Source organism: Porites lutea, chromosome 12 (genome assembly GCF_958299795.1).
Source record: "Porites lutea chromosome 12, jaPorLute2.1, whole genome shotgun sequence".
Taxonomy (NCBI): domain Eukaryota; kingdom Metazoa; phylum Cnidaria; class Anthozoa; order Scleractinia; family Poritidae; genus Porites; species Porites lutea.
In genome coordinates, this window is record NC_133212.1 from 1,415,630 (window position 1) to 1,438,032 (window position 22,403).

General features: G+C 38.5%; 2 protein-coding genes across 2 annotated transcripts; one reads left to right on the forward strand and one right to left on the reverse strand.

The window, feature by feature from the left end:
- Positions 1-6,603: 6,603 nt before the first annotated feature.
- LOC140921859 (uncharacterized) lies at positions 6,604-8,569 on the reverse strand. The gene is made up of 3 exons (XM_073371858.1): positions 8,175-8,569; positions 7,431-7,485; positions 6,604-7,045 (listed from the first exon to the last, which is right to left on the reverse strand). Exons 1-3 carry the CDS (start codon positions 8,502-8,504, stop codon positions 6,606-6,608), a joined length of 825 nt encoding a protein of 274 aa, XP_073227959.1. The 5' UTR covers positions 8,505-8,569; the 3' UTR covers positions 6,604-6,605.
- Positions 8,570-10,593: 2,024 nt separating this feature from the next.
- Positions 10,594-21,650, forward strand: LOC140954056 (succinyl-CoA:3-ketoacid coenzyme A transferase 1, mitochondrial-like). Its single transcript, XM_073403458.1, has 18 exons — positions 10,594-10,695; positions 11,814-11,928; positions 12,243-12,333; positions 13,211-13,253; positions 13,388-13,480; positions 13,836-13,985; positions 14,135-14,241; positions 14,751-14,811; positions 15,528-15,635; positions 16,356-16,470; positions 17,573-17,667; positions 18,289-18,337; positions 18,816-18,888; positions 19,268-19,343; positions 19,730-19,816; positions 19,972-20,052; positions 20,721-20,822; positions 20,995-21,650. The coding sequence occupies exons 1-18, from the start codon at positions 10,621-10,623 to the stop codon at positions 21,031-21,033; spliced, it is 1,560 nt and encodes a 519-aa protein (XP_073259559.1). The 5' UTR covers positions 10,594-10,620; the 3' UTR covers positions 21,034-21,650.
- Positions 21,651-22,403: the final 753 nt, after the last annotated feature.

The following is a 22,403-nucleotide window of genomic DNA, read 5'->3' on the forward strand; positions in this document are numbered from 1 at the left end:
ATTGAGCTGCCTTAGCTTTTTGTGTCAACATAGCTCGATATTTGCCTCTTTAATTTCTTGTTTTGTGTTCCATAAAAATACAAAATATCAGTTAATATCTAGTCATGTTGGCCTCAGCGGTCTTAGTACGTCAGTAACACGGTTTTTAGATACACGGATTTTTGGTCCCATATGAGCTCATATGGACCAATCATAAGGACCCTTTCATTCCAGCGGAACTCAGTACGGCGTCCAAACAAGTACGCACTTAACCTGGAAAGAATCTTCAAGAAGCAAACTAAATAAAACTTCATTCTGCTTTTATTCAAGATTTTATTTTTCCTAAAATCAGGCTTAAGCTATCCAGCTCATCTAAATTATTTTCTCTTTTTAGTCGTTAGCCTTTGTTTTTTCGATAGTTAAATCTTTTAGTCTGATTCTATTTTTATTATTTTTTTGCCTTTTTTAGTCATCTAGCCTTTTAACTTTATAACCACTAGTTTTTTATATTTGATTGTTATCAGTAGTTTTAATATTGTTTAATCTTAGTCAAAGGACCTCCCAGAAAACCACTTTATGTGAGGGAGTTTTCTCTATAAAGATTATTTTATTATTATTGTTATTATAGCGATACAACTTGTAGATAATCAAAAGGTTTATCCGTGATTTAAAGCCAATTCTATTATCACTGCTAACATTTTCTTGGTTGAAATAAGACTCTCTATAGTGCTTTAACTTTCCCAATTCCCCCTTTTTTTAAAAAAAGTGTCGTTTTCCCCCAAATAGAGTAAAGTTTATAGGCCATTTTCGAAATATTTAAAAATTCAGACCTGGTTCAGAAGCTGAGGGGTGCAAAAAAAGAAATCACATTGAGATTCAGGGATTAATAACTCATTTCTTTGGTTTTACTCCCTCGGAGCCTAGTTTGAAAGTTTGATAATTCTCCACTCCTGACTATCAGGAGAAAACCCCTCACAAAAAGCAAAATCCTGAAACATTTTTGATAACACAGGTCGTGAGTTGTCCGAAACAGCTGTAGCTCGTCATAAGTAATGCTTGTCCACCTACACGATCCCCGAAATCATTGCGCCGAAGGCGTGTAATTATCCTTCTTATAGTTTCTAGAGTGAAGAATTTCGACCGTCTATTATTTTAAATCTAGATTGATATTTAACTTGAACTTTGTGACTACATCGCTACATGTTTCCAAAGAATTTATCAGCTTATGAACCGGCAAAGGCCTTCACGGGGCGGAAATCTACACACACTGGTATTCAATTCTCAAGGATCTCAAGATTGCATTTTCACAGTCGTTGTCAATTCGCACTCGACATACTTCGCTTCTATGGCATTCTTTTTTAATTATTTTATATACTTTCGACCAGCGACAACGCACTGTTCCTTCGTCACTACAATCCATACACGAGCAGTTGCATTCCATGTACTTCACCGATGTCAGATTGATTCTTCCTCTGTCTTGAAGTAAGCATTTATCCAGCAAAACAGGTTTGTTTCCACAAACATCAGCTGAGTGTCTTTCTCGTCCTAAAGCTGTTACAAGAAAACGTACAAAATTATTTCATAAGTCCTTTCGATATTCTGACATCTTCTCGTATTATGGTGCAAAATATACTATCTCCTACTATCTATGATACGTTGCCTCGCTCCTGTACGGCTCTCCCTAGGCCCTTGCAGTCAGTTCAGTTCAGCGACGTGATCAAGACCTACAAAAGTCATCACGTGACCATCCGATAAATATAGACTGCGTGGCAAAAATGTTTAGTCCTTGGAATTAGGCAATGTACGTGACCCAAGTATTGTTTAGGGTTAGGAAAACACACCATTGGTGACTTCTCTTCCGAGCAGCTGCTACATGACCCATATACGTAGAACGGAATGTAGGAAGGGCCTTGAAGAGGTTTGTAAAGAAGAAAAAAAAAACTTAAAGTCATTAACATGTACAACTGAAAAAAAGTACCATGGTTTTTTTCTTACCTTGGCTTAATCCATCCAAATAATCAACCCAACTTCTTTCACATACATCGGTACTTTGTATGTCAAACACAGCTTCGGGAATAGGTTGGTCTGACATAGATAAAACTAATAATAATGATAACGATAATAATACAATAGCAAAAACAAAAGATACCTTAAAATTCCGAAAATAAGCCCCTCCATGTATAAGCCCCCCAAACTGGTAACGCAAAAAACCCTCCGTTAAATCGCCCCTCCAAATATAAGCCCCCCCAGGGGCTTGTACTCAAATGCAAAGTAAAACAACGCAAAAACGTTAAATTTACTTCGAACTATAAGGCTAGCCCAGGTAAGCCCCTCCGAATATAATTATAAGCCCCTCCAAAAATAAGCCCCTCAAAAAGGGCCTTTGAAAAATATAAGCCCCGGGGCTTGTTTTCGGAATTTTACGGTATTGCACGATTTAAATTTATCCTTGTCACTTTCATAATCTAGGCATGATAATGATCAGTGACAATGATTTTGACAATGATGATGATGATGATGATGATGATAATGATGATGATGATGATGATGATCACTGATTAGACTTAATTATTCTTAGCATTACGGTTCTTTTTATGCAAAATATTATACAAGGCTCTTTGTAGAAAAATAAAAAGGTATTGGTACGAATTTTAAATACTATTAATATCCTATTAAGGCCACATTCTAATGTCGAGTTCTTCATCAATTTTGATTCATTATTGATTAAAGAAAGTATATATTGTGATTTCCTTCTTTTTGAAATTTGTTATCATTCATTACCACACCAAAAAATAAACAACAAAAATAAAATTCGCACCAAGTATAAAATTGATCTACAACTACACTCCTGACTATATTTATATTTGCTTCATCTTCAATAAAAGTTTGGCTTTAACTCTCCAACTCCCCATTGATATAGTTTATTTCATCCTAAGTTCACCGACAAACTCGTCTTTTTAAGCATGCCATGAGCGCTCGGCCATTAGGCCTTGTCACAGCGGCAGATTGTCAAAGGGTTGAGTCAGTTGAGTGGAGTAAATATTTTCAACTCATAAGTTTTATTTAAGGGCTTGGTTTGATCTAATATACACAGACACCAAGACTCGTCTGACCGGAAATGTCTTAATTTTCCTTAATACTTACTATAATCTGCCCAACGGCAATTCCTGTGTTGTGATTGATTCTGTCGGAAAATAATGAACATCAATAATTAAATTACGTAAAATGGTAATTAAAATAAACAAAAATAAATAAGCATAATCAACCTAGATATCGTAACCTGTACCCTAGCATAAAATTATCTTTTAAGGGAGATAGAGAGAATTTACTGATAGTGACAAAGGCAGATAGTCGAGTAGAACTTGACAACTTTTATCATTCTAAAATGAATAATTATATAATATAATGATGATTCTACCTTATTTTTAAAATGAATACAAACCGTTACAGGCTGCAACTGATGAAAAACGGACTCCCTGGCAAAGATGAGCGTATCGAGAGCGGCGCATTCGTCGAGAAAACCACATTCATGTAAAAAACAGTTTTCACCTAAGGCCTGCTTATCAAAGCTGTATGATAAACATCTTGTGTTTTCAGCGCAAGATCGTAAACACTGAAGCCAGTCGGAAGTGAAAATCGACCCAAATGTCTTGCCTAGAAAGAGTCTATTTTCGATTGTGAAAGAGCTGAACAGCGTTAAGCTAGAAGGTCTAGATCCAAGAAGAATCGTTGCGATAAAACAAAAGAAAGGAGAATTTTTCATTTCTTACACCTTCTCTCACAGCAGGGTTTGTAAATGTGAAATGGCTCTCACTTCAGAATTGTTTTTATGCTGAAGGAAGATTGTTTGAAAATAAGCACTTCTTTTTCCAAAATGAAAAAAAAAGTTTTTGTTTTTGCTGCTTATATATTTCTGCGATAACCAATAGGAAGAACTTTCGTAGCAGCTGAAATTGTCAACATTGTTCTATCTCGGTGAGGTATTATTAAACCTCCTCTACAATTATTCTTTTTTTGTTGTAAAATGGATACCGTGTCATTTTTAGCTCGGTGTATTCTTTCATGTTAGACCACATGATGATGTTTTATATTAGTACTCCTACTTACTTCAATGTATGAATTTATACCCCAGCGAAAATGGGTGGAAACCCAGCCATGTCAGTTGGCGTTTCTCTTTTAATAAACAACACCACATGGCTTAAGAGAAAAGTCTGTTCGGTTAATCTTCCCTAACATAACTTTGGCCGGTAATAAATGGAACTAAGCTGTAGTTGGCCTTTGTGTTTTTTAGCATTTTTATCGAGAAGGCTGTAAATAGTAGCAAACTATAATGTTTGTTTACGTTGAGAATTAATTATTTGCTTGCGAAAATCATGAAACACGACATGTCTATGTTTGTTGACGGCTTTGGAATTCAGAAAAAAAAATTATTACCTTCCACACTTTACCACAAAATATCCTGTTTATATATAATATGGGCGAAAACCGATTTATCATGATCAGTCCAACACTGTTTGCCGATCGACCGAGCAGGAAGAACATAAATATAATGTCAACCTTTTTTGATTTATCATAATCACCCTCCTAAATATTTGATCAGAATAGCTATAATTCCATATTTCTACAGAAGCAATTAATTAGCCAAAAAATAAAAACTCTGTGGTCAGATGCCGCTAACAAAAGCGTAATATTGAAAAAAAAACCTTTCAAAAGACACATACATTTGTATACAGAGTAGTTTTATTTATTTTATTGTGTGCTATCGTATTTGCTAATAAAAACGCCTCCTGGCTCATACATCGACATACAGCTAAATATTAAGCACGAAATTTACCGTCTTTTTTATACGTCTGAACGTTTTATGCAAACAATATGCAAAACTTACAAAAAAAAACATTTAATAGAATGCGAGCCATAAGGCAATTGCACAAAGCAAAAAGCAAAAGAAAAGCCTGCAGCAAAAAATTTGATATCATCCAAAAGTAAACTGAAAAAAACGACAAAAAAAAATCTGACTAAAAGTTCAGTTCGCTTAATTTACAATGAATTAAAGTAAATAGTTTAAAAAATCCTTGAATGCTTCTCTAGAAGTCATAATAATTAATGACTCATTTATCGCCTAATAGCGTCCTTCAGATATACAGTTTGCAAAGCGTGGCTTTTATAAATCACTAATCTCAAATGGTGCAGTTTCTTTAATAGGAATACAAGGTCATCTGTCTTCCCGACTTTCCTCGCGCGTATTATTCCCATTTCCAGTCTCCCCTCAACATATGAAGGTTAGTTACCACTCTCCCTCATACAAGTGAATACTGTGATCATGTTTTCTTAATAGGATTCGTTGGTCAGTTGCAAACAGTCATAAGCCTAGTCTAAGTCTCGCCCAGTGTAAGGAAATGAAGGACAGTCTTGGATTCTGGATTTCACTCAGTGGATTCCGGATTCCAGGTACTGGATTAAGGTCTTTGTTAGTGGAACTTGAATTCTGGATTCCAATTATTAGTGGGATCCAGGATTCCTGGATACATAATCCGGATTCCAAAAGAAAAACTTTCTAAGATTCCGGATTCCAAGAGCAAAAATTTCCCGGATTCGGGATTCTATAGATTCCTTTGCATCGGACGATACGTTCAAGCATTAAAACTTTTCCCTTATGAAATTCAGAAGAAGTTGTGCGTTTACCCTCGCCGTTAACTCCCAATCCAAAGTGAGTACTGTCTATTCCTCGAACACCTTTGCTCAAATTAAAAGTGTCGAACACAGGAATCCTATATTCTTCAACATTCATTAGTTCAAGTATATAAAAGGGTAGGGAAATCTATCGTTTAAGTGAATGTCAGTCATAGTTTCTTTTCTTCTGAATTTCCAACTGAAATTTACTTTGTAATCATATTTATCATTTTTCGTTTTCTGGCTTATCTGAAAGTTGTAATTTTTAATGTAATATTTCCATTCCGTTTTCACTACACTTCTTGCCCTGTGAATTAGTTTAATACTAATTATTATTTCTTTCCTTCGTTCCTTTCTTCACTTCAAATTAAATATTAAGCAGCAGTCAACTCGAAAGCTTTGCTACTTTGGCTGTTGCACACTGATTCAAAAATTGTACATATAGTTATATAATTTCTATCCTTTCGTTTTCTATAGTTTCTTGTATTCTTATTTTTCCCTCTTCCTCTGTATCTGAATAGTGTGAATAAAAATAATGTTGTTACTTTGAAAGGGCCCAAAAGGGCTTACTGATGAATTTTATGGCTTTATAAAGCTAGTCAAGAAAACGTTCTAGTTTTGCGGATTGATTCCTACTATTTAAAAGACAGTGCATTTACAGCAGTTAAAAAGGATGCAAAGTTCTAAACAAGGTATGTGAAAGGGGTACCATTTGTCAATAGAAGGTATACAAAAGGGGTACGTTTTTCGTGAAAAATTCTATATATAAGGGTAAGAGGTTAGACCTCGGGGCGGAGCTTTCCCGTAAAAACATTTGTTGAGTAACACCCCTCGCCCCCTCCCGGGCTTAAAGCTAACGAAAGAGGGCAAAAAATGAAGGTAAAAAGAAGATATACCCACAGTTCATGCGTATCTCCATCTTTTACGACGACGGGGGGGGGGGGGGGGGGGGATTTCTAGTTCAGAGATCCTATTTTACGACTTAGTCTGCAATACATATTTTGCGTGGAATCATCTTCAGTGATATGGATCCACTTTGCCTTGGAGGAAATTTCAGTTATTCCGTTAGTTCCTCCTTTCGTAGGTGAAGTTTCTTCTGCTGCTTTCCAGAGATCGTCATTAAACTCAGGAAGGGCCCACTTAAGTTCCTTTTGTGAGTTGCACTTCCACGTGGAGTCTGTGACGACACCATCACTAAATGAGCCAATAATCGAAGCCTGTCTGCCCGTTGCTGCTATGGCAACGACTCGGGTGGAATTAGGGATTGCGAAGTTAATAGCTTGGGGTTCACAGTCGATATCCTTCACTGGTTTTCTTGAATTCATTAATGTCACAAAATCGCCATCCACGTAGGCTGACATGTTATGTGTGCAGCTAAAGCTTGCGTTTATCATAACTAAAAATTAGAAAAGAAGTAGATCCGGTTACTACGTCAGTGAACGAGTTGATGTGTGTTAATATTTCTAGTGCACCCTTTGGCTTCCCGCGCACATCCTTGGCGCCTCCCCGGTTTTCTCGTTTAGCCTTTGCTCTTATAAGCGAGTACCCTTTTGCGTTTTCGCTTGCACCCTCTGGTTCCCGCGCGCATTCTTCGCGTTCTCGTGTATCGACTTTCCCCTGTTCCCCGTCCTCAACGCCTTTTGGCAACCTCTAAATTCAATAACATATCTGTAAAACTCATTCATTTTCACTCGTTAGAATTTAAAAAGAAAAAAAAACCACAACTTAAAACCATTTTGGGAACTCAAAAACTAAAAACGGCCATGCAAGATTTTTCTTACCTCTTCCATCTTTTTTCAAGCTTTCCCGTTTATCCTTGCATCTTGATTTTTCATCCTGCGAATTTAAAGAAGAGCGATACAATGGGATCACACTTAAAGTCCATTTTTAGACGACCTTCCTTGATCAAAATGGGTTCGATCCATATGGAGAGAAAATTAAAAGGATGTCTTATTTCTGTACTTCAGGTAAAATAATATCGGCAAATAAGGGTGAAGGTAATATCCAGAAGAGGGCAAGAGCAGAAAGAAATAATAATAATAAAAAAAGAAATAATAATAGCTATTATAGAATACACACAAATAGCAAAAAGACTAAAAGATAAAAGATGTCACCTCACAGTTCTAATGCTCGATCTAATACTCCTTCATACAATTTTCGAGATTATATAAATAAATTAACTATATTCCACAGCCATACACAAATTGTCTCCGTAATAGTTTTCGCTACGGTGGTGCTGTTCTGTGGAATAGTCTTCCTGAAACGTTAACTAAAGGCAAGCAGAATCCCTTCGTAATTTCAAATCACGTCTGCACAGTTATGATAATAACAAGTAAGGCATCGCATTCATGTAAAACAGGCTTTTTCTCGTATATACTTAATTGAATAATTTTAATACTGTATTTAGCGGAACCCAGTAATTGTAATTAAGCTTTTAATTTTTTTTATAATATTTCATGTCTGATGAATTTGTAACACCGTGCATAAAAAAAGATTACCTTACCTTACCTTGTAGAGTGACCTACCTGAATGGGAGCTAACTGTTGAAAAGTTGAACCAGGAACCCATATCAGCAGAGTGCTTTCTGCACTACATCCGTCTTCAAAGCCACAATTATTAAGCTCGCACCTCCCTTGCCAGAAATTGTATGAAATACAAGAGACCTCAGTCTGGCAAGCTTGGATGCAATCTAACCAATCGGCATTGTCAACTGCCCTGTAGGTAAACCCTACAAGAGCCTTGTTGTTTGCAGTAATTGAAAAGAACGCCTCGGGAAGAACCGGCGGTAGAGTAATAATGAGCAGAAAGCTGAGTAGTAGAACGGAACGCTTCTTTGTATCGACGGAAAACGGCATCTAAATATCATTAACTTTCCACAGCGCAGCGTCTTAGGTTTCTGAGGTTGTTGTTTTTACTTGTTGTTGTTGCTGTTGTTGCTGACAGTAAATGCGCTTTTACCCTTCCCGTTCTCTTGGCGTAGAGTTCAAATCACTTCAAAGAACCTCTCATTTTATCCATTACTGAGCGCCTGCCCTTTTTTCCTTTCAAATAGCAATAAAAATTTGATCTTTCCATATTTATTTCATGTCAACTTTCTCATTGGTTTTAGGAAATACAGACTTTCAAGTTTAACTCACCGCCTAATTGCTGTTTCTGATAAAAAAAGCATACGGTTGTCTCAATAAACAAATTAAAGTTTTTGTGAATTAATTAATATGAGCTAACCAATAGCCGAAAATGAGCATCCAGCCGTTGTTTACGTTTAGCTTTTAACAGACTAGTAAGTAAAATATCCGGTTAGTTTGTCATTAGTTGTACTTTAAAGACAAAACAATTTAAGCTTTCAGGAAATTTACATTTTCTCGTTTCAAAACCACTGTGTAAAGTTTGCACAGCTTGCCCAACTCACGCTTAACTAGAAAGCGCCTAAGACAAGTCTTACTTTTCATTATCGTTAAACAAAGCTACTTCGTTATTTGTCACAAGTTATTTTTGACAGAAAATTTTTCTATGCCACAATTCAGAGGCGAGTATAAATGTGTACTCATTGAGTTCCACCCCATAGATGGACGTTGAGATTAATTCGCATGCGCACAGCAGAATTATTACACCAAAAACACCAGAGGAAAAAAATTCAAGGTAAAATTCATTCAAAGTTAATTAAGTGCAGCCATTAGCACAAACTTTACTAGCGTCAACACTTTCTCTTAGAGACTCAAGAGTACAAATGCGTCTTTCGCACGGCGAGCTAGCCTCTTTGTTTGCTCAGCTTGCAAAAAGATGTTCAGAAACACACTTAGACTTCTAAGTTTTTGTTATCTCCAACGCGCCTTGTATGGCATGAAAACAGAACCATTTATATCAAGGAAACTGGTTGTCGACTCTGCGGACCAGTGCTATCTTGGCAGATAAAAAGCAAAACTTGAGGATGCCATTTTACTTGCAAGTTGAAAATGAGAAGCTGTTTTCGTCCTGTCCAGTGTTGAATTCCTTAATTATAAAATGGAGCAAACACGTTTTTGAGCAACGTACGTCAACCGAAAGTCAGTGGACTTCAGCATTCTTGGGCTGTGGTTTTGTCCACATTTTCGGGCAAACCGTCTCTATAAAAATAAAGACAAAAGGCACTTAGCAATAATATATAAATTTAGCCAAGGCTAAAAGCAAAGCGTCCATTTTTAGACTTTTAATCACTTAAAACTAATAAGGTTCAACCTGTTCCAACCCAGAAATTAATACTGATTTTGAAACAAAAACTATAAATCAAATTTGATCCAGTAACAGAGAAAAGAATTCTTACCCATACGTGTGCATCATTGTGCTCCCACGAAATTTATGCTAATACAAATTTAGTAGTGCCCCTTCACTTCCGGTTGACGCGTGTAGCTCAAAAACGCCTTTGCAAAAGCTCCCTAATACCATTAAGTTTACATTTTGTGATTGTCCAGCCTGATGATTTATCGCCATTAGTCCACGCCTGCGTTCCGGACGGTACATAGCGTTTTTCATCGGATGTAATTTTGCATTTAAATATTTTGTGCTATAATTCTTACTCGATTTTTGAGTACGTATCTACCAAAAATTGCAGCCATGTGACTGAAAATAGGTAAAAAAGGCAGGTTTCTCACTTCCGATAAGCCCAAAAATCACACTACGGAAACAAAAGAATTGACCTGCAAAATAGAGAGAGCGAGGAGATAGAGCTTGAGGGGAAGAAAGATAAACGCAACGGTTGCACCCTCAGTTTTTCTGGCTACTTTGGAGATACTGCAGTTTCTGAAACAAAACAAAAACTGGTTGACGGAAACTTGGAATTACTAAATGCACCTTATCCTCAAAGGGACATAATTCTTAGGACCTCAGAGAAAAAGTGGGCGTTTAGGTGGGATGGTAATGGCATAAGCCGCTGACTAGACATTGGTTCGTGTTTTTAACAAGCGGGAAACAGCGATCGTGTGTTCTTTCTTTGCCATGACTTTAACAAAATGCATCTTTGCTGGTGTCTTGAGAACGAAACCGCTCCTGAGAAATCATCACCAGGTTTTGGTAAGTATGTTGTAGCTTTTTGGCGATCTTTTCTTCACTTTTTACTTTGGGGCGATCAATTTAAAGTTGAACATACAGGAACATGCATTGTTGTGTTGTGCGAGCTGAATCTCATAAGCTTATGCATTGTTAGCTTCTAGGAATTGAATAATCTATAACAATAAAGGAAAAAACCTGCTGTGAATGTTTTTATTATTGTATTTGAATGTTTTGAAGTGTTAAAGAAGCCCGTTGATAAATTGTTCCTTGTATCGCAATGATCAAATATTACCTCACCGATGTCAGCTTATTTTCGATTGTTTTATATCGCGTTTAGCTGAATTTCCTCTCATCTCCTTTACAGGAAGGTTTATCTGTTGACGTAGATCAAGACAGATGCTCCTATTTTAGACAGAGACCGATTTCTTTTCCAGTGAAACAAAATATATAAACTTGATGTAGTACATGATGTATGACAACCGCTGACCAGGAAGGACAGACACTCAGGTTTAGGTTTCCTTTGTGGCAAAATTGTTTTGTTTTGCCCAAATTGATCGAAAGTTGATATTGAGGCTGTAAATGCATAAGTCAAGACTACTTCCACGTTTGATTGCGATATGGTGGAGAGTACAGTGTACATTTGTAGCTTTGACTGTACAAAATATCTCAACAACTGATGGTAGCATCATAGCTACTCACGAAAAATAAAAAGTCTTGTGCTGCTCATCTTGAGCAGTATCATGTTTATCTGTAGCCATCGTCATGTAGTGTCAGTATGCAGTCCAAGGGGTGTCAGTGGAAAAAGAATGGGTCAATATGCTAGTGTGCAGTGAGCCCCAGTTTACTACCACTGTTTTTGCCATCCAGGATGTAACAGTTTTTCATTTCAAAAAGTAATGAATCTGGTGACCATTTTATGACATTGTTAGCAATATTACATTTATGAAGGAGAGAGGGGTCAGAACTGGATGACATGAAATTATCAATTGAATGGTCTCATGGAGGGGGAAGGTTCATAATAGGGAGGAGGGAGATTTACCCTCCTGTACCTCCCCCCTGCTCATGACGGATAACTTGTTAAGAATGTTAATGGAAACATTGTCAGCAGTAACCATCGTAATCTGTTTATTATTTTTCAGCCATCTATACTCCATTGCAAGTTCTCAACAAGTTCCTCTAGATTGCTTAAGCTTTACAACAATGGAGAAGAAGCTGTAAAGGATATTCCTGATGGAGCAAAATTATTGGTAGGAGGTCAGTCACCTTAGTCTCTAAGGGATGAGGGTATAACTCCCATGTGGAAATGAGTGGGGATGCTCCTCCGAAATGTGGGTTAAAATCCCTAAAGGGAACCAATTCAGTTGGGCTTCAGCTTTATTTGGCCCCTAAAAGATATCATTTTAAAACAAACAGCCAAACAAATGTCATTATAATTTTAATTCAGATAGAGAAGATTTTGTTGTAGAAATGCTACTTGATCCTTTTTTGCTTCTCCATCTGAACACCTATCAATCCATCTGCCTGAGACCACTTATTAATGAAGAACACTTTTGTTTTGTTTTTCTAAGGATTTGGTCTCTGTGGAATACCTGAGAACTTGATTGCTGGCCTTCTTAAAACTGGAGTTAAGAACTTAACGTTCGTCAGCAACAATGCAGGGTCAGTGGGTGCCATAACATTTTATAAATGAAATTCATAGTGTTATTTACTTATGTTCTGCAATTCTTGGTACAGTGACTGCAACAGCTTTTGGCGTCAATTACTGCAAGTCCATAACAGTCCCTCCCTCAATGAGAGATAGACCACCACACTGGTGACTACGTCCCCTACTCTTTACAAAGAAAATTTATATGTGCAAAGGTTGTGAGGGGGGCCTACGGTTTATTATCCTCATCTGAGAAGACTAGAAACTAAGTCAAACCATATGCGCGGGTAGATGTCTTTACAAAGGCGGCACTTTCTCCTGCTTGAGAGTTGGTCCTGCCTGGGTTTGAAGCCTCCTGCTTGGTAGACTGGTGCTTATCCAATTAAGCTAACCATGTGGCATTGTAAAATATAGCCTGCAAGCAAGCTTTCCGGGGCACTCTGGCAGCAAGGTGGGAAAAGGAAGGAGAGCTTGCAAGTACTTCTCTGGAATTTGAATATCAGCATTGCAAAAAGTCGATGCGAAATGCTGATTGGTGGAGATGAGATAAGTAATGACGTCCATACCCTTAGCACATGTTTTTCAATGTTTGTTTACATTCGCACTTGTTTTTGCTTTGCGCTGATTGGTGGAAATCTGACAGCTCAGTCGACAGGGTCAGCCACAGGGGGATTGGAGGTGCAATTCAAATTCCAGAGTGCATTGAAGCTCTCCTTCCTTTTCCCGCCCCACTGTCAGAGCACACTGCATGGAGAGCTTGCTCGCAGGCTACGTAAAGTAGTAATTAAAAAATTAATGTGAAGTAGTTTTTATATATAATATAGAATAAGTTTTTTTTCATTGTTTCAAAAAATGTCTTTAATAACATTCATGTACTATATTTTCTCGTAGAGTTGACGATTTTGGTCTTGGCTTGCTTCTTAAAACTCAACAGGTTTGTTTCACTAAAAATAATGGGGTCAGGCAATTTTGCCATTTAAGTGTGGTTTATTAGTAGAATGTAGTCCTTGTTTGCATGCTGTATGCTTCAATAAATTTCTGAATTAGTTCAAATCAATTCTGTCACAGATTAAACGGATGATTTCATCATATGTTGGTGAGAATGCAGAGTTTGAACGTCAGTACCTCTCTGGAGAATTAGAAGTAGAGCTTACTCCTCAGGTGACTTACCGGCGCATTATAGTGTGAAATAGTTTACAAGTACAGTAAAACCCTGCAACTAAGAACCTGGATTTTAAGAAGCTGTTAGACATAGGTGCCTTATCACTCCAGCTGTAAGCTGAACCACTAAATACTAGCTATGTTGAATTTTTTTCTCCAGAAAATAAGAACCTAGATAAAAGAACCTAAATAGGCTTAACTTGTGCTAACTACCCTTTATCCAAGAACCTGTTTAGGATAACTTGGAAAAATCCAGGTTCGTAGTCATGGGGTTTTACTCTAGTATTTCATTTTAGGGATATTTATTTAGTCACACAATTTTTCGTTTTTAACATTAGAAAGAACTTATTTTTAGGGCACCCTTGCTGAGAGGATCAGGGCAGGGGGTGCAGGAATCCCAGCTTTTTTCACTCCCACAGGATATGGGACCCTGGTACATCATGGTGGCTCTCCTATCAAATACAACAAAGATGGCACTATACAGATTCCTAGTCAACCGCGAGAGGTAAAAATGTACTGATAACTTTATGTTAGAAATTTGGTGGCTGGGGTACTCCCTGTAATGGCCCATAAAGTGTTTATAAAAGGGTGAGATTTTATGAGAATGTGATTGTAAATCTCTCAGTCTATACACTGTATATTTTCTCACTCTAGTCAAGGGAATTCAATGGTAAGAATTATGTCATGGAAGAGGCCATTACTGGAGACTTTGCTCTTATTAAAGCAAAGAGAGCTGACAAGGCAGGAAACCTTATCTTCAGGTAATTCTGTCAAAAGTTTATTTTCCTAACTGTTTGCTTGGTGTTGGCTCTTCTGAGGCTCACCCATCCCTCAAACCCTCTCTTTGCCTTTGCTGAAGGTTTTTCTTAAACTGTGTTTCTGTGAGGTACTTCAAACCCATTATTTTGTGGCGAGACTTGAGAGTGCATATAGACGAGTGCGAGTATTATTGAATTCAGGTTTGAGCCCCCGCTGGGATCATTTATGTTGTATTCCTGGGTGAAACAGTACCTCACTCCACTGTGTGGGAGAGCAGATGGATACCAGCAAATGAAATGCTGGGGAGGGGGGGGGGGGGGGGGTGGGAGGGGGGTAACCCTGCGATGGATTTGCATCCTGCCATAAACAAATGCTATTAAAATGTTTCACATATTCCTGTATATTTTACTTTGTAAAGCTTATTGACATCATATTTTTTATTTAGGAGTACAAATGCTTTTATTAAATAATGTTACACATTACTTTAATTTGGCCTATGTCCTGCCTACAGTAAAACAACAAGGAATTTCAATGCACCAATGGGCAAAGCAGCCAAATTCACAATCGCTGAGGTTTGTGTACTACATGTATCCATTTTGAATAAAAATATCCTTTTGTTTTTGAAAATGCTAACACTACAATTCTAGTAAAAGTCTATGGATGTACATGTACATATATATGAAACATTGTAAAGAAAAAAAATATATTAGGAAATGCTAAAAGTTATGTGTACACTGGAAAAGGTCAAAACTGAAAAAATTAAAGAAATGGGTCTTTGTTTATAATACAAGGCATTTAGATTTGATCTGACTTATCCTCACAAAATAAGTCCTCAACTCTTTTTAAAAACTGTACAAGACAGGCTAGAAGGGGTGGTAAATGGTAAAATCCGAGACTCGCCGAGATCCTAGTTAGAAATCCGAGCCCGAGACTCTTTGGTAAAAAGTTTCGAGACTCAAAAAAAGTAAAAACAAACCAAGCAAAAACGAGACTTCGAGACTTATCAAAAAACGCTTCCGAGATTTCGAGATCCTGCCAAAATTTTGCGAGACCCACGTTTTTCGAGGTACCATTTGCCACCCCTGCTAGAGTTGTCAATAGCTACAGGCTTTGGAGAAATTGAATGGCTTATTAGATTTATCGGCAGAGACATAGCAATTTTAGATGAGGTACATGTACAAAAGAACATTAAAGATACTAATATGTCTCCCACAGAATCTGCATGTTTATCATTATGATAAAATTTGGGACTGTCTTGAGCTTGTTTGTAACCTTGTATTCCTTGAAGGTTGAGGAAATTGTAGAAATTGGGGACCTATCAGCTGAAGACATTCACCTTCCTGGTATTTACGTAAAAGGATTATTAGAAGGCTCAAACTATGAAAAGAGAATTGAGGTGAGATAAACTTTTTCTGTTTCTGGCAATAGCCTGTACACAGATGTTGCTTTATCTTTCTTTTTGATAACTGGCGAGCGCGCAAGGGCGAGTGTGGAGTGCGAGAAAGAAAAGTAAGTGGTCATTTAATTCCCCGCTGTTTTTATTTTTATCACGTGTACTCGGCAGACTTTTAAGAGAAACTAGTGGGTCTGTGAACAGGCTATTCTGGCAATTAAAATTTAGATATTATTAAAATGAAGCCATTATTAATTTGCTTGATTAGCTGGAGTACTACTTACAGTGTTTATAAGGGTGCGTTTCGTTGGGATGATCTGAATCAGGATCAGTAGTCTGAGATCACCTGGATCATCACATGGGAAAGGCAATTCATCAGTTTGTTTGATGTACTGTGATGAGAACTTGGCAAAAAAACAGCTACAATAACTCAATAGATCAGGCCCCAGTTGTTCGAAAGCTGGATGGCGCTATCGATCGGATAAATCACTATCCAGTGGATAAGTATTAGGAAAACCAATTGCACTATCCACTGGATAGAGATTTATCTGATGGATAGTGCTATCCAACGTTTGAACAACTGGGGCCAGTAGTGAAAGGACTATTGACTCAATGTTGATAATTCAGTTAGTTGGTTGGTTGGATGAATGAGCTAGGGACAGGTAGATCCCCTAGTATTGGTAGCAGAAGTTCAGGAGTTGTTTTTTATTGTGTTTTTTGTAGAGGTTGACCTTAACTTACGACAATGTGAACAATGGAAAACCCAAATCAAATGGTGATGAGATAAGAGAAAGAATCATCAAAAGGGCAGCATTAGAGTTTAAAGATGGAATGTATGGTATCCTTTTTACTTGCTGCATGCTCTGCTGTACTTTCATCTGGTGGTGTCGTGTTTCTCATTTCAGAATTGTTCAACCTCACTGCTTTATTTCTTAAGTCAAGAAACTCCATGTTGACTCTATCCATCCAACTATTAGAAGAAGCTAGGAAAATTGCTAGTTAACCCTAGCTGTAAATACAAAACCAGACTTATAAAAACTCAAATGGGACACAGTGAGATATTAGGCATGTCAGGTAGAATACAGGGCTCTTAAACCCTGAGACCCTTAAACCCAGAGACCCTTAGCCCCAGTGACCCCAAGAACCCTGATGAAACCTATTAATAAAATAAACAACCCCTTGAAAAAATTCTAAAGCGTATCAACCCAGGAACCCTTGGCTTCTGCATGATCCCAATTCAGGACATGCTTGCACTTAGAAAGTGCCAAATAGAGAAAGTGGAATGTCCTCTCCAGTGACTAGGTCACACTTCATGTAGTGCTGATAAAAATAGAGTTGCAATTTTTGTCGGTAAAAGTACATTGTTTTAGAGTTACTGTTTTTGTACTTATCAGTTGTGGCTTAAATGACTTACAGGTCAAAATTAAATTCAGGTTAAAATTTTTTAAAGGCTCTGGGATGATTCTAAATTTCCTTTTTCTCCTAGCCTTAATTATTCATATAGAGAAATAAGAGAAATTTAATTTTGACCTGTAACATGAAAAGCGTTTTCACCGCATTACATGGCATTGCTGTTTGTATGTAACTTACACTCTCCACTGTACGTATGCGTTAATATTGGCTTGACTACGTACGTACCAGGGTGCAAAGAAAGTCAGTTTTACAGCCTGCCATTTGAGCAAGCTGTAGCTAGCATGTACTAGCCCACAAGTCATTTTAACTAGCCCCCAAACCCTTTTTGATTAGCAGGATTGACTACAATCCTTCTGTAATTTGAATTTCCCCCCCAAAAAACAGTACTTGCCCGTCGGGCAAGTTAAGAACAAAATCACTAGCCCGATAGCAAAATCCACTAGTCCCGGGCTATCGGACATTAATTTTTTTTGCATGCTGCATACAGAAATACTTCACACTTGTTTCCTTATCCACGTGATGTTTAGCAAACCTGGGTATTGGCATGCCCATGCTAGCCAGTAATTACATTCCTGAAGGGATGACTTTAGTATTGCAAAGTGAAAACGGAGTCCTTGGCCTGGTAAGTATATCAGAACGTGGCTTAGTGATACTGCAAGACCTGGCTACAAGGAACATTCAAACATTTTCTTGGGCCACTCTATCAAAAAATACCTACTCATTGTACCTTCTGAGGAGGGATTCGTTAACTGAGTTACATTTTCATTGAAGCTTAAGATATCCTACCAGTACAGGGAACGCCCAATGACCTTCCTTGGGGCGTGGGGGCTATCTTTTTAATTTGTGTGAAATCTCTATATATCTTTTACCACGGGAACATTAAGTGCCTCGGTCTGCCGCGGTAACTTCAAGGACTGCATATTCCGTAGAAGTGTAGACATTCTCTGGAATACCATGGATTTCAATGGACTTCTTTCTTGACGTTCTTGTATATTGTTCGAGATTGTAGAGGGATTTCATTAGCTAGTCTGATTCTTCCGTTTGTTCCTGTAGCTTCTTTTTTGTTGCTGTTAGTTTCTTCTTTAATTCAGAGGGGCTACACTTCACGCGAAAAGCATGGTGGGAAGTTCAGTGTATTGACAGAGAGAAATGGGCCTTTCATTGGTGATATGCAGGACTAGACCTTGATTTTTCGTTCAAAGGGAGTCAACCATGCCGTTACTTTCTCTATTCAATCTTTCAGGGTCCTTTTCCGAGGCGAGGAGAAGAAGATCCAGACCTTATAAATGCTGGTGTGTAAAGACATTGTTTGTGCCTAAACTTACTACGTCTAAATCATTTTCCTCTTTGAAAACCCCGTTGATACCGATTTCAACCAGAGTCTAATGGCCCAAACCGCATTAAGGGAATTCCACTGTGTATCAATAAAAAGTGTCATTCTTTTTAATGCCAGGAACAATTTTGCACTGGTCTGCTCGTAGCATCCTATCCACGTGCGATAGCGCTGCATTGATTCTATTCGCTTGCAATGGGGCGACGCACGGAGGGCGCAATCACTTTGTAGTCCGGTCAGTGTGGCAATGCCCGCATCCTTGCTGCTGTTGTCTTCTTGACCACCAACAGCTTCAGTCAGACTTTACACCGGCCCCCTCGCTCATGTCCTCACCTTTTTCGCTCGCCTTCGCTGCCGTCGCCTGGTTAGCCTTGTTTAATTATTGACCGATGCGCGACTTCATCTATATCAGTATTGTATTTTGTTATATATTTCAGGCAAAGAGACAGTGACTGTCCTACCCGGCAGCTCATATTTTTCAAGTGACGAATCTTTTGCCATGATCAGAGGGTAAGTAGATAAAGAAAGCAAATTTTGAATGCGGAAGGGTTTCAAGGGGTTCCATTCTACGCTTTAGATCTTTAGCAAGATATAAACTACCGTATTCAACAAAAAAAGCACTTTATTCGAGTGCCAATGTATTTAGCATGAAAGTACCAGTTGAGGACACTATTGGACGCTATTTTTACCTCTCCTACTGGAGACGGGACTACAATTTTACGTGCATGGTCATCCAAGCCACGCGAGGGTCTAGCCTTTTGAGTAAGGCCATGAGTATTGGCCCGGCCCCCGGAATCGAACCTACGCCATCCCTTTCGGAAGACAAGCACGCCACCGACTGAGCTAATCCTGCCACGAAATGATAAGTTCTTTCTATATTCTTTTTTAGCGGCCACATAGATATAACAATTCTTGGGGCCATGCAGGTGTCACAGTTTGGAGACATTGCTAACTGGATGATTCCAGTAAGTATTAACAAGAAACGTTAAACTTGCCATATTTGCCATATTGCTTTGTACGCTTTCAGGTCTTTAAAATGCTGCTTTCTTGTCTAGCTTATGGACGGAATAAGTAATTTGATTTTGTGAAAGCTGCTTTCAGTATACGTTTGCTACAACAAATGCGAAAGATGCGGAGCGGAGCTGACGTGTGCCATCCCAGTGGCATCAAATTTCGACGCAAAAATCATGCTGGTCTATGTTCCAACATTTTGATCATTTTTGTTGTTTGCAAAAATGGGTAGTTATTTTCTGAGAGCAGGAACCTGTGGAACGGAAGTCAAGTGTAGAAATAATTGATCGGTGCGATTCATTGATTGGCTTAATTGATTGATTGATCGATTGATTGACAGGGTAAGATGGTGAAGGGAATGGGCGGAGCAATGGACCTGGTGTCTAGTGACTCCAAAGTCATTGTCACGATGGAACATTTAGCAAAGGTTTGTAGACGAAAAACATTTCTCTGCTCTAAGTTGGTAAAGTGGATGTGTTTAGTGGTCAAAGGAACATACGCTTTCTAGTTGGCCGCCACCATCTCTTCTCGAGAGGAGAGAAATCTATTTTTTAATACGATGCGAAATATTATCCTTTTCAGGGAGACAAACACAAGATCTTAGAAAACTGCACCCTACCCTTGACAGGAACGAACTGTGTAGATATGATTATCACAGAAAAGGTAGGCTGTTTAACGGCACGGTTCTCAATAGTTTGTAGGCTGTTCGCGTTGAAGAATATGGCGGTTTTGGTTGGGCGCCCTAAGTAATAAAGGCGGGCGAGAGCATAGAAATTGCGAAGAGATTTGGGCGGGAGCAACTTGAAAAATCGTTCGAATCCGTGCAGGCGGTTTTTATTTTTCGCGCGGCTTCGCCGCTCGTTCTCGCGCGAATTTCGCGGCTTCGCCGCTCGTGCGCCCCGCTCGACAAAACCGCCATGCTACTCAGGCTACAGCGCGAACGATAATACTATTTATAGCTTGAGAAATGCTCTCCCGCCACCTCGGACGCTGAAACTAGCAGAGAGTTGGGGCGAGTCAAAAAAATAATTTCAAGGGACCGGCTGACGGGCTTAAGGAGGGGAGGGGGAAGACAGGAGGCCCCTCCTCCCTTAGTTTTTAATTTGCTTTCAAGATGGCGGCCGCGATCGACATACTGTACCTCTGGCCTTTTCGTTAAAACACCGAATGCTCTGCAGGTTAGGTTCTCAAATGACTGATAGTTGCAGAGCCATGCATGCCCAATTGAACGCGAAATATTCCCTTCCAATCCATACTCGTCCATTACTAAGGACCATTTAAAAATTTTAACGCCAGTTTATATTTTACTTCCTGCTTTCTTGTTGCTGTAGTGTGTGTTTGAAGTTAGCAAAGAAAATGGTCTGATTCTCACTGAGTTATGGCCAGGAGTTTCTATTCAAGATATACAGATCTCCACTGGCTGCTCTTTTGAAGTAAGAAATTAAACTTTTAAACGTATCTCCAGCTGAATTTTAATACTAGAGAAGGTTTTTCTCCTCGGCTTATTGACAAGGAAAATTACCACCTGTAAATACGGCTTGAATTATTAAGAACTGCGTACAACTTTGTTTTTTACCTTCTCTCTTATACATGTTCTTTTACCAGGTTTCTCCAGATTTGAAAGAGATGGAGCAAGTTTCTTAAAAGAGAGAGAAGGAGAGAGAGAAAAACGAATTGTATCATAGTATTTATTCTGAATTAATTCCATTTGAAAGGACAGTGGTATGGAATACTATCAGACACACACGGAACAGGAAATTCCTTCCAAGTTTAAGTCGAGAGGAGAGAATTACGTTTTCAATACGACGCGAAGAGAACTTAAAATGGGTGTATTTAATGTAGTGCAACATGCTCCGTGTCGAGTGCGGGAAAACGTACAAACATTGTAAAGCGCGGGAAAATACTATCCTGTGTATCACGTGACGACCATTAGGTTTTTTTATTGGTTGGTTTACCTAGAGATAGTTATTTTTAAGGCCGATATGATAACTGTTTGGTGCGGAATATATTTTAATGAAAAAGGCTTTGGAGTGGACAAAACTGAATAAGGTATTCTATAGTTGCCGCATGTGTGTATAGATAGGTTGGGTAAGGGTATTTCTTCCTTTGCTTCTGTAGTAAAAGAAACGAAATGGAATGTGTTTCTCTTACGTGACATGGCAAATATATTTGACTATTTGTATACCAGTGAGTTCTCTTTTTATCCGAAAATATAGAATTGCTGCGCATGCGCACACGAGAGAAAACACGTCGGCAAGGGTAACGCCGACTTTAACTTTTAAGAAGTCATAAGAATCTCTGCTGAGCCGGGCTTAAGACGGATACCCTGGCTGCAGAGGTCCGTTCTCAAAATATCTTAGATGAAAGAAACCGTGCTCAGGAAAGGAAAATTTAAACCTCTTGCGCTTAGGGTAAGAGACGGAGGGAAGGAGTTTACTTTGAGAAAGGAATTCAAGAAAGTTGTGTCTTTCCTTTGTGTTTTATTTCTGGTCACAATAGATAAAACAACAGACCCTTTAATTTCACCATGCGTTTGTAATATGACGATAGTTTTCTTCTCGAACGGTAGATACATTAAGTAGGTCGTGAGTACAAAACGCCAGAGAACTTAACGTATATTTACAAGGTCAGCGTGCAAGGGGGGTGGGGAAGGGAAAGGACTGATCGCTTTCCTGGACACACCCCACCCCAGTATGAGTTGAAAACTTACTTGCAGGCTATTAAAGTGAAAGTTTTTCACACAAAGTTTCCACCCTGGAATCAGATGGCCGTTACTTTAAAAGAGTACCTGTAAAGCGCTAGTAAAGCGCTAGTAAAGCGCTTGCACGCTATTCTGGCAGTGTAAAATCACACACACGTCAATAAGCTAGGTTGTGTCATAAACGTTATGGCAAAAAGGGGCTGCATCACCAAAATACTTGTGTGCATCTTCCATTAAATTTTCACTAAAGAGACTGGGTCACCCAATTTTAGCACTCATCATCAGTTTTTGGCTGGTATTTTAAAATAGCTTA

Bases quoted from the DNA above. Each gene is read 5' to 3' on its own strand.
- LOC140921859 (XM_073371858.1), bottom strand. From the start codon at position 8,504: ATGCCGTTTTCCGTCGATACAAAGAAGCGTTCCGTTCTACTACTCAGC. The intron at 7,486-8,174 runs GTAGGTCACTCT...TTAAATTCGCAG, and splicing joins AACAGTTAGCTCCCATTCAG to GATGAAAAATCAAGATGCAA. The intron at 7,046-7,430 runs GTAAGAAAAATC...TCTAATTTTTAG, and splicing joins CTTGAAAAAAGATGGAAGAG to TTATGATAAACGCAAGCTTT.
- LOC140954056 (XM_073403458.1), top strand. From the start codon at position 10,621: ATGACTTTAACAAAATGCATCTTTGCTGGTGTCTTGAGAACGAAACCG. The intron at 12,334-13,210 runs GTCAGTGGGTGC...ATTTTCTCGTAG, and splicing joins TTCGTCAGCAACAATGCAGG to AGTTGACGATTTTGGTCTTG. The intron at 20,823-20,994 runs GTAAGAAATTAA...TTCTTTTACCAG, and splicing joins CCACTGGCTGCTCTTTTGAA to GTTTCTCCAGATTTGAAAGA.